Raw genomic sequence first — 12107 nt, 5'->3', positions numbered from 1 at the left:
TGCTGACTGTTTTCCTGCATCGGCGTCACTTGACCAACCTAACATAACTTGATTGGCTGGTTCTCAGTTCGACTGAAATAGAACTGATTGCTTATCCTTGGTGTCCCGGCTGTGTGATCTGAATTTTTTGCGTCCAAATTTTTTGTGTCTGAATTTGTTGCTTCTGACTTTTTGCGTCTGAAGTTTTTGCGTCTGAATTTGTTGCTTTTGAATTTTTTGCATCTGAATTTGTTGCTTTTTGAATTTGCTGCTTTTGAATTTTTTGCTTCTGAATTTTTTGCGTCCGAATTTTTTGCATCTGAATTTGTTGCTTCTGAAATTTTGCATCTGAATTTGTTGCTTTTGAATTTTTTGCATCTGAATTTTTTGCTTCTGAATTTTTGCGTCTGAGTTTTTTCCATCTGAATTTTTTTGCATCTGAATTTGTTGCTTTTGAATTTGCTGCTTTTGAATTTTTTGCGTCTGAATTTTTTGCGTCTGAATTTTTTACTTCTGAATTTGTTGCTTCTGAGTTTTTTTGCATCTGAAGTTTTTCCTTCTGAATTTTTTGCGTCTGAATTTTTTGTGTCTGAATTTTTTGCTTCTGAATTTTTTGCGTCTGAATTTTTTGCTTTTGAATTTTTTGCATCTGAATTTGTTGCTTCTGAATTATATGTGTCCGGAATTTTTGGCTTCTGAATTTTTGGCATCTGAACTTTTTTTATTCTAAATTTATGAACATAGTTAAATTGAGAGACCAAAAAAATTCAGATACTTAATTTCAATGCAAAAAATTCAGTGTTAGAAATTCACTTGCTTTTATAATTCAAAACCTGCTGAGACAGATTGACTTCCATGGCGGTCTGCGTCCTAATTGTTGTCATCTAAATTTCTTTTTTTTTTATGGTTGTAAGTTACTATACGTTGTCTTCTTCCTCTGTGATACTGGAGGTAAAACTCACTGGCACTTCTGTTTTCAGTTCTGCAGGATATAAGGTGCGACTTTCTTAAACACACACAGTAAAAAACTAATACTTTACATTCAGATTCGTCCTTAATAGACCAGTCCTGCTGATTTATTAACGTTCCGCCCGTCAAGTTAAATACCAATGTCAATATTATTCTGCAGGAATCATTAACTGGAGAACTTCAGATCAAATCAAAGTGTACAACCCAAACTCAAAGCTAAAGGGTTGAGTTTCTAACCTCACGTCTGACTTATTGTTAGAAACTAAACGTGTAACGGTGGCTCAAGTAACAGGAGGATCCAGGTGGTGATGGGAGGAGAAGCCGGTTCTTAGCTTGAACTGATCAGAACCCGAGATCCAGAACCCAGATCCACTCGGGGATGCACCTCATCAGTCCGTACTGTAACAGAGAAGAAAAAAAAATTAAGAAAAATATATGAAAGACAGACTCAAAACATACCTGATGACTGAGTGATTGAGTTGATGATGGAACCGCTGTATTGCAACTTTTACTGACAAGATTGACTGTGAAGTGGTAGTGGTTGGACTGAATTCTCTCTCCACTGAATCGAATATACCGTATTTTCCGGACTATACAGCGCACCTGAATATAAGCCGCACCTGAATACACTGGTCTGCAAGGAAAATGCTTCCAGAACTAGAAAAGCACTCTGAGAGCGCAGACCTCCGCCAAGGCAGATCAGTGCCCCCCCCCCCCGATCACCACCAAAATTTAATCATTTGTTCCTTGTCCCAGTATCAATATTTCCTGAAATTTTCATCCAAATCTGTCCATAACTTTTTGAAAGATCCGGATCAGTCTTTGCCATTTGATAGAACACCCCATTGTAAATCCCTGAGTCAAATTGCATGAGATTTGCACAATTCCCCCATATTGTGATTTCCACCATAAATATTAGTCCCATATTTATTTGACCTATATTTTAAGATTCCTTGACCATGAAAACATACCATTAGCAACTTGATTCATAATTATATCCTTATTAGTTCAGTAGTTATTCACGAAAATCACATTTCTCGTAATGGCGGTTTTCTTCTGGATCTAGCTCCTTAAGTATTAAAGCTACATGAAATCCGGTGGCATACTCCCGATGCGGAACTGACTGAGCTACACGATGGCGCTTGTCAGAAATTTCTACCTTTAATATTAAAGGCACAGTAGGCCAAAAAGTAAGGGCACCCCCATTTTTTATATAAATTGAGATAAAATCCGCCTTCTGGATCAGATCGGGATCAGCCTTTGAAATGTGATAGAGGACCCCATTGTCAATTCCTGAGTTAAATTTCATGAGTTTTGGTCAATAATTAAGCGAGATATTGGGAAGCGAAAATTTTGGCCCCATTTACCACAATGTTAACGAAAATTTCAAAGTGATCCAGAATCCAGGATTTCTTCCGGATCACCCCCAAAAGTTAATCATTTCTTCCTTATCCCATTTCCAACAAACCCTGAAAATTTCATCAAAATCTGTCCATAACTTTTTGAGTTACGTTGCACACTAACGGACAGACAAACAAACAGAAAGACAAACCCTGGCAAAAACATAACCTCCTTGGCGGAGGTAATAAAAGTAATGAAATTTTACCACATGAGAGTCACTGATAAAGAAAAATCCAGTCCTAAATGCTGGTTGGCTGAACTTTCCAAGATCCAGCCTTGGGTCAAAATGTGAAATTCAAGAATTAACGAAGAATGGGTTTGACTCAAAAGGAATATTTGTCTCAGAGCTACAAGATCTACTTCCAAACACTGTCTGCACATTAGAATACATTCACTTTACAGGTTCTATTTAGTGGAAGATTTATAAAACTATTATAGAAATGTACATAAACCAGTATATATGTGTAATAACACTTAATCACATACCTTGAAAACATCAGCAAACCGGCACTTTTGTCATTTATTTTCCAATTAATCTTATTAAAATACGTAACATTTAGCACATTTAATGTCTGAAGCAAAACATTTCTAAAAACTGTAGACCAGTGATATAAGCCGCACCCACCGAATTTTAAAGAAAAAAAATTCAAAGTTCAAAATTGTCAAATATCAAATGTTAACCATATCATGCCTATTATCAAATGTTTGTGTAACATTGTGTGTAATGCACATGTATGAATAATAAGTTTAGGCCTGTTATTATTATTATTATTATTATTATTATTATTATTATATTATTATAACATTGGACTTATTTATTTATTTATTTTTACAAAATTTCAGTTTTTTTTTTTCATTTTAGGTGTAATCCCAGAAAGTTTAGAGGGAAATAACCGAAAAATACCTCATGTGAATTTTACTAACGGCAGCCATTAAATGCATCACTGTCAAGTGGTTGAAGCCTGAACCTCCCACACTTAACATTTGGATTGAGAAAGTAAGGGAAATCTATCAGATGGAGCAAATTACTAATGTGCTTAGAATTCAGGGAGAGATATTTATGAAGAGATGGAGTCACATGATGAAGCTTTTAATGCTCTGCTCTGTGTTCCCAAAGTTTGAACTAAACATGGAGAATCAGCGTTCAGTTTCTATGCTCCGAATATCTGTAACAAACTACCAGAAAATATCAGGTCTGCTGAGAGTCTGAGTTCTTTTAAGTCCAGGTTAAAGACTCACCTGTTCACTGCTGCCTTTGACTAAAGGCTTTGGACTTTTTAAATTTTATATTCTCTTTCGAAACTCTGCACTGCAACTCTTACTTAATGTGTGTGTTTTTATTTTATTTCATTTCATTCTATTTTATTTTATTTTTTTTATGTCTGTTTTCTTAATTACTGTTTTTAATCACCTTTTACATGTTTCTTTTATTATGTTTTAAATGTGTTTCTTTTTTCCCGTCGTATTTCAATGTCCTGTGTGAAGCACCTTGGATTGCCTTGTTGCTTACAAATAAACTCGCCTTGCCTTAATGCAATAAGCATTCAGAAGTGCTCATATACATGTGTGTTTTTTGTCATTCATGTTTCATTTGTGATTAATTGGAATCACTATCTACTGCAGATATCCATTTTTTCTTTTTTTTTTTTTCATGTGCCCCCCCCTCCCAAAAAAAAACAAAAAAAAACCTTTACAACCACACTAAAAGTACTAAAACAGTGAGGTTCCATTGTATTTCTGAAATAAGTTCACAACCAGAAGATCCGACCTCAGATCCAAAAGCCAGTTTGTGGGTGCTAGATCTTAAAATCTTTGATGCACAAAAATAAGAATAAGACCGGGAGGAAACCAACGACAGCTTGGACTCGAGTATGATTTTTTTTTGTTTTTTTTTACTGACCTGCAGAGTATGAGGCCAGTACCCGGTGGTTCTGTTGGACACGCCCAGGGTGGAGATGGCGTGTCGAGCATAAACCTCCGGCTTTGGTACAAACCAGCCTTCTCTGCACGATGAAGATGAGGATGAGGATGACGGCTGTCGCTCATCTGAGGCAATCTGAGCACACCACACACACACACACACACACACACACACACAGTATTAACATGTGATATAAACTATGCGGACCAAAGTATGTGGACACATTGAATTCAAGTGTTTCTTTTCTAACAGGGGTCTGGGATACAAAACAGTAATGACTAATGTTAGGATATAGTTTTACATTATCGGATAAATATCGTTGCATTGGTTAGTTTGGTTTAACCCAAAGACCCAAACATCCACCAGCGACCAAAACCATCTACTGATCTAAACGGTTTAATACCTGTTGGTCCACTAATCCTATCAATACATGTCAATAATTGGTGTAAAATACAGTTTTACCTCAATTATTCAAAGGGTATAATGTACAATGTTATAAAATGAAAATAAATGAGCAAAATACTTGGAAATAAGGGGGAAAATGACCCCAAAAAACCTTGAATTATGGCATAAAAGTGAAAGACATCCTTCTAAATGAGGCAAAAATTTACAAAATACTGAAAAAGGGAAAAAAAAAATCATTTCATTTCCTGAATTTAGTCTGTTAAGCCTCAAAAACCAAAACATCTACTGATCTAAACTGTTAATACTTATTGATCCGCTAATTCTATTAATACATGTCAGTAATTGGTGTAAAATACAGTTCTTCATCTTTTCATGGTCATCAGATATGACCATATTTGGACGTTCAGAGGCTCCTGACAGTGGATGGACACACTGGGTTTATGAACAGATAATGAGAATTTACCTGAAAAAGACACTTTTAAATAGATAAAATTAGCAACAAAATGAACAAAACCAGCCAAAGTGATCATTAAACAAACAAAAATTAATAATAAATCAACAAAATAATAAGTAACGTGAACAAATAAGCCACAAACTGAACTAACGCTGAAAAAAAAGTCATGAAATAGCCAGCAAAATTAGCCAAAACAAACAAAATGATAATTGAAAATGATTAATAAAAATGAACAAAATGAATAAAATATTAACAAACGAGTAAAAAATTAACAAAATAAGGTTGTAGAGGTTTGCTTTCTGTGCCTAAAAGTCAGAAAAATGAAAAATATTAAATATCTTTAATATGAGCAGTTAATTGTGTTTAATATTATTCGCAGTACACTGTCATCTTCTCCAACATTCATTCCCCAGTCAAACCCATGGAGTTGGATCAGTGACAGTGGATGGACACACTGGGTTTATGATCAGATAAGGAGAGATTTTGACTGGTAAAATCACTTTTTCTTCAGTTTTCTGTTGTTTTTTAATATAATAACCCTCAACTTTAATCTTAGCTGTAAAGGAGTGATATCTTAAATGGACTTCTTCATGTTCCATCATCTCCCTGTGGTATCCATAAAACTGTAAATGCTCTGCTTGGCTCTTGAATTCTTCATCCATTCAACTCACAGGTCCATCTTCAGCCCTATTTCTCAGTAATGACACCCGAAAGGTGGTTTGGAGCGCTGGCCCCCTTTAAATACACATGAGCCACTTCAGGCCCCGCCCCCTCCAGGTTATTGGCTGTGCTGCTCTGTCCCGTTCAACCAACAATGAACATTGAGGGAATGGGCTCCAAGTTTGGACAGATTTTCAGTCTGGACTACAACAGCTGATGACGACCAACAATTACAGAGAAATACTGGAGAAATGTTGGACTGAAGTCTGGACCTGATGTGTGCAAATGTCAGAACTGGTTATAAAACACAACAAATTAAGCAGGAATTCACTGGATTTTTGCCCAAATGAATCTAAAGATAGTTTTGCAGCAGCTGGAGGGTTCAAATTCAAACTGTATGAACTATTATCGTCCAAATACACAAATAAATGACCACAGGACTAAGAAAAGTGGGTTTAGATAAATAGGAGCCCTTTAAGAACATATACAGGGTGGGGAAGCAAAATGTACAATATTTTGAGGCAGGGATTAAAAGACAGTGTATGACCAATTAGTTTATTGAAAGTCATGAGAATTTATTTGCACAAGAAAATGTCCATAATAGAAAATGTTTTTATTCTATGTGTCCTCCTTCTTTCTCAATAACTGCCTTCACACGCTTCCTGAAACTTGCACAAGTGTTCCTCAAATATTGGGGTGACAACTTCTCCCATTCTTCTTTAATAGTATCTTTAAGAAAGTGAACATTGCTGTGTGATGTTCTATTGGTGCATGTTCTAAAACGTCCCAAACAGCAGAATCCAGAGGGTTTAGATCTGGGCTAGAAGGCGGACATAAACATGATTCCCAAAAATTGCTAAAGTTGGATTTGCAGAAGTCTTGTATTTTTCTGGCTGTGTGGGCTGGAGCACCATCCTGTGTCCATCCGTCATTTCCATCTGGGTAGTTTGCTTTAAGCCACGGCAACACCTGGTATCTGGATGGATTTGGTCGGATCCTTTAGGATTTTGGATTTGAGAGCTTTAATAAAAGCTTTGGTACGTTTTTTTTTTGTTGCTTCCTCCACTTCCAGACTTTCTGGTAATAGTTTGCTCATAGTCATTCTCTTCTTTCCATTATAAACAGTCTTTATGGACACTCCAACTATTTTTGAAATCTCCTTTGGTGTGACGAGTGCATTCAGCAAATCACACACTCTTTGACGTTTGCTTTCCTGATTACTCATACAGGGGTTGGACAAAATAATGGAAACACCTTAAAAAATCACAAAATATAATTTAATATGGTGTAGGTCCGCCTTTTGCGGCAATTACAGCCTCAATTCTCCGAGGTATTGATTCATACAACTTGTGAATTGTTTCCAAAGAATTTTAAGCCATTCTTCAGTTAGAATACCCTCCAACTCTTTAGAGACGATGGCGGTGGAAATCGACGTCTTACTTGAATCTCTAAAACTGACCCATAAATGCTCAATAATGTTGAGGTCTGGGGACTGTGCCGGCCATACGAGATGCTCAACTTCATTAGAATGTTCCTCATGCCATTCTTTAACAATTCTAGCTGTATGGATTGGGGCATTATCATCTTGAGGTGAAGGTGTTTCCATTATTTTGTCCAACCCCTGTATGGGCAAAAGTTTCTGAAAGGTATGGATAATAGTGTTAGGTATGATTATGACATCAATATATGTTGGTTTCAAAACAATTGACGTAGTGCCTGCTGAGAAAAACAACCTAAATGTTCATTGTAAATTTTGCTTCCCCACCCTGTACATGACCACTGAATTAAACATAGTAAAATACCTGATGTTCACTGAATAAACACAAAATACAGAGGAACATGTCATAATAAATGGTGATAAATCACTTCAGAAAAGTTAAATACAGAGAAAAAATAGACATTTTGGAACTGCCACAAACGTAGCTCTGAGTCTTTTTAGGTTAAATTATGGGTTATGTTTGCTTCCAAAATAGCTCAGAGAGAGTTTTGACTTAATTTCTCTCACCGTTTGTTTATTTATTCATTCATGGCTATGATTTATTTTTCCTGCTGACTGTAAATAATAATTTTCTACCACATCTAACCATCTACTTTCTTCACATCTCACTGAGAAAGAAAAATCTACCATTAGACTTTAAGGAAATATTGATGTTTATATCTCACTCTTACAGCTGTAGACATGATGGTGTCCCAATACTTTTGTCCATATACTTTACTACAGTTCCATATAATGTCTGTAAGTGTTGAAACTGAACGCTTTTTATGTTGTTGTCTGGTTTCTTACTTGGAAAGGAATCAAATTTGGACCAAAGATCCCACTTCGGCTGTACTCCAGGTGAAGAGCTCTGGGAAATGATCCAGGTAACCCTAAAAAAAAAAAAAAAAAAGAGTTGAATGTGTCAGTGTGTTTACATTTCACGAGCTGAAGAAGCAGCAGTAAAGTCAAACAGGGTCAGGGACATAAGTAGTCTGTTTTCAGTAGATCCATTAGCAGACTATATTTATTTATTTACTAAAGGGTCATTCTGTACGAACACACAAGGATCCTCCAGTTCATGAAGGATTAAAGAAACTGAACACATATGTGGAAACTGAGCATTAGTTCATCTGTGGTCACTGTTTTACATTGATGACATGAGTACATGTTGTTCAATAAATACAAATAATAACCTGATCCAATAATTTTCCTCTCCACTAGTTTTCATACATACGATTCTGTCAGGTTTTAATACAGACCATAAAAGAAGACGAGAAAAAACGCAAAAGAAATTAAAAACAGCACAAAGTATTTCATCTCATCTTAGTTCATTAACTCAGTACATACATGTAACTGCAGTTCTGCTGGTTCTGTCTGTGTTTGGTTCTGTTAATGTTTGGGTTCTATTAGTGTTTGGTTCTGTCTGTGTTTGTTTGGTTCTGTTTATCCTTACAGTAGATGTGGTCAGTGTTTGGTTCTGTTTGGTTCTGTTTGGTTCTGTTGGTCCTTACAGTCGATGCGGTCAGTGTTGGTTCTGTTTGGTTCTGTTGGTCCTTACAGTCGATGCGGTCAGTGTTTGGTTCTGTTTGGTTCTGTTGATCCTTACAGTCGATGCGGTCAGTGTTTGGGTTCTGTTTGGTTCTGTTTGTTCTGTTGGTCCTTACAGTAGATGCGGGTCAGTGTTTGGTTCTGTTCCTTACAGTCGATGCGGTCAGTGTTTAGTTCTGTTGTCCTTACAGTAGATGCGGTCAGTGTTTGGTTCTGTTTGGTTCTGTTGGTCCTTACAGTAGATGCGGTCAATGTTTGGTTCTGTTTGGTTCTGTTGGTCCTTACAGTCGATGCGGTCAGTGTTTGGTTCTGTTGATCCTTACAGTCGATGCGGTCAGTGTTTGGTTCTGTTTGGTTCTGTTTGGTTCTGTTGGTCCTTACAGTAGATGCGGTCAGTGTTTGGTTCTGTTCCTTACAGTCGATGCGGTCAGTGTTTGGTTCTGTTCCTTACAGTCGATGCGGTCAGTGTTTAGTTCTGTTGGTCCTTACAGTCGATGCGGTCAGTGTTTGGTTCTGTTTGGTTCTGTTTGGTTCTGTTGGTCCTTACAGTAGATGCGGTCAGTGTTTGGTTCTGTTCCTTACAGTCGATGCGGTCAGTGTTTAGTTCTGTTGGTCCTTACAGTCGATGCGGTCAGTGTTTGGTTCTGTTTGGTTCTGTTGGTCCTTACAGTAGATGCGGTCAGTGTTTGGTTCTGTTGGTTCTGTTGGTCCTTACAGTCGATGCGGTCAGTGTTTGGTTCTGTTTGGTTCTGTTGGTTCTGTTGGTCCTTACAGTAGATGCGGTCAGTGTTTGGTTCTGTTCCTTACAGTCGATGCGGGTCAGTGTTTGGTTCTGTTTGGTTCTGTTTGGTTCTGTTGGTCCTTACAGTAGATGCGGTCAGTGTTTGGTTCTGTTCCTTACAGTCGATGCGGTCAGTGTTGGTTCTGTTTGGTTCTGTTTGGTTCTGTTGGTCCTTACAGTAGATGCGGTCAGTGTTTGGTTCTGTTCCTTACAGTCGATGCGGTCAGTGTTTGGTTCTGTTTGGTTCTGTTGGTCCTTACAGTCGATGCGGTCAGTGTTTGGTTCTGTTTGGTTCTGTTGGTCCTTACAGTCGATGCGGTCAGCGTTACTCTTCCAGGCAGCGGTCGACTACAGGCTCCTGACGATATGTTGATGACGGCCCCCTTCGGCGCTCCACCATCCCTGGCAGAACCAGGCGGGCCATCAGAGTGGCCACGGCTACGTTTTTGTTGAGCAGGTCCATCAGGGCCTGCTCGGGCATGTCGGTCAGGCTGCGGGGCGACGCCAGCGCCTGGTCCAAACAGTTGACCAGGAAGCCCACGTCCTTCCCCCTCATGGCGTCTTTGATGGGTTTACTGGCCGACTGGTCCAGACAGAAGTCGGCCAGGACCACCACGGCCTCCACGCCGTAGGTCTGGGAGAGCGAGGAGGCGGAGTCTCGGACCGCCGTGTGGTCCTGGGTCACAAAGATGAGGCTGACCCCCTGCCGGGCCAGCTCCTCTGCGTAGGCTTTAGCTAAAGGTTCTGCTGCGTCTGACGGACACAAGAACAAAGCAGGACGGTAGGTGTGAAGATACAAATCTGTTATTACAGTCACCTCCTGTAAACCAACGGACCACAGGAGACAGTAACACTCAGCCTCATAATCAAATAAAGCAGAGCAGGCTCCAAAATATTCTGATCAGTGGAAAAAGATGGGGTAAGGGGGCGGGAGTATGTAAGTGGGACTTTATCCCAATTCTTTTCAAATGTTTTTTTTTTTTTCCTTTTTTTCTTTGCATGTTTTTCCCTTGTTTTTTTTTTTTATATTCAAAAAAAAAAAAAAAAAAAAAAAAAAAATAATGTTATTTACCAAAGGGTCATTCAATACCAACACACCTAGATCTAAAATAGAATAGAATAAAACAGAACAGAATAGAATAGAATAGAATAAAATAAAATAGCCTTGATTGTCTTTTTTTTCCAATGAAATGAGGAGTGCTACTCTAGTCAGTGCAACAATATGAATTAAAAAAAAATAAATCTGTCAGAAAATAAGAATAGAGCAAATATAAAACTTCAAAACAACTAAAAAGTAAACTAAGAAAATAGAAAATGAAATGTAATAAAAGTCAAATAAGAATAGAACTACAAGTAGAATACAACAAAAATAGACATAAAATATGAATAAACAATATTTACAAAGAACATAGATAGATAGATAGATAGATAGATAGATAGATAGATAGATAGATAGATAGATAGATAGATAGATTTTTTAAAAATTGATTTATTTCAAATATGGAAATGGTACAAGCTTCCTGATTGCTACTAACTGACTCTTTGCTCTACATATTGTAGAAATGACAATTCAAGGAAGCAAAAAATAATACACACAAAAAAGAAAAGGAGAAAAAGAGTCATATTCGAAAAGAAGAGAGAAGAAGCATAGCTTATTAACTCTCACCCCTTACAATATTTACAAAGAACATAATAAATTAGACGTAGAAAAACAACTGGTAAAAAAATAAATCTGGACAATCAACAATAAGGTGCAACAATAAACTGTAATGTGGAAAGTATAATAGAATATGTGCATAAATAAAGTTTATCATGGAAATAGGTTTATGACTGGATTTAAACAGGTGAGTTTATTATACAGTGTCATGGAATATTGAATACAGTGGAAGTGAAGTAAACATGAGGACATATAAATGAACACCTCAAATATCAGCACTTGAATAAAATACTTTAATTGTGTTCTTTTTTTCTTCCAGAACAGTGCCTCTCAGGTGAGTGTCATCCTTACCATAAATGACCGCCCAGTCTCCAAACCTGTGGGTCAGCCTCCTGCTGGGGATCATCCTGGGCAGGAAATGCACCCTGACCAGCGTGCAGCAGTCTCTCAGCAGGATCACTGCTTTGCTGGCTGTGTACAGAGCACCGACCAGGGCCAGGGTTTCAAAGTAGAAACTGCATGATCGAGCAATTTCTCTGTACAAAAACTGAAAGCTGTCCACCGCCGCCATAGCCCACACTGATGCTGTTCACCTGATGCTGCTCTGTTAGCTTAGTTAGCTTCAACAGCGCGCTTTACAAACGGAGGCTTAGCTAAGTGTTCCGACGGGTCGATTAAACACGTAGCTGTTCAAACATAGTCATTTAATGGTAAAGCTGTCAGATTTGACAGACTTTAGAGCCGGATCAGGTGCCTCTAGCTCAGGAGGAGAACGCGGAAGAGCAAGCAAAACATTGGGAGTCACGTGATCGTACCGTTGGATGCTGCGTTTATGACACACGAGAAAAACAGAAA

General features: G+C 37.9%; 1 protein-coding gene across 1 annotated transcript; it reads right to left on the bottom strand.

Annotated features, from left to right (window-relative positions):
- Positions 1-855: 855 nt before the first annotated feature.
- On the bottom strand, positions 856-12021 carry LOC115415335 (inactive hydroxysteroid dehydrogenase-like protein 1). The gene is given in 8 exon segments (XM_030128870.1): positions 856-1308; positions 1311-1347; positions 4250-4405; positions 8074-8138; positions 8141-8156; positions 9904-9983; positions 9986-10348; positions 11604-12021. Coding segments are annotated over 8 exon segments (969 nt in total). The 5' UTR covers positions 11824-12021; the 3' UTR covers positions 856-1276.
- Positions 12022-12107: the final 86 nt, after the last annotated feature.

The sequence above is a fragment of the Sphaeramia orbicularis genome, chromosome 24 (genome assembly GCF_902148855.1).
Source record: "Sphaeramia orbicularis chromosome 24, fSphaOr1.1, whole genome shotgun sequence".
Lineage (NCBI taxonomy): Eukaryota > Metazoa > Chordata > Actinopteri > Kurtiformes > Apogonidae > Sphaeramia > Sphaeramia orbicularis.
Note: the sequence above shows the minus strand (reverse complement) of the source record. Positions and strands in the feature narration are given on the sequence as shown.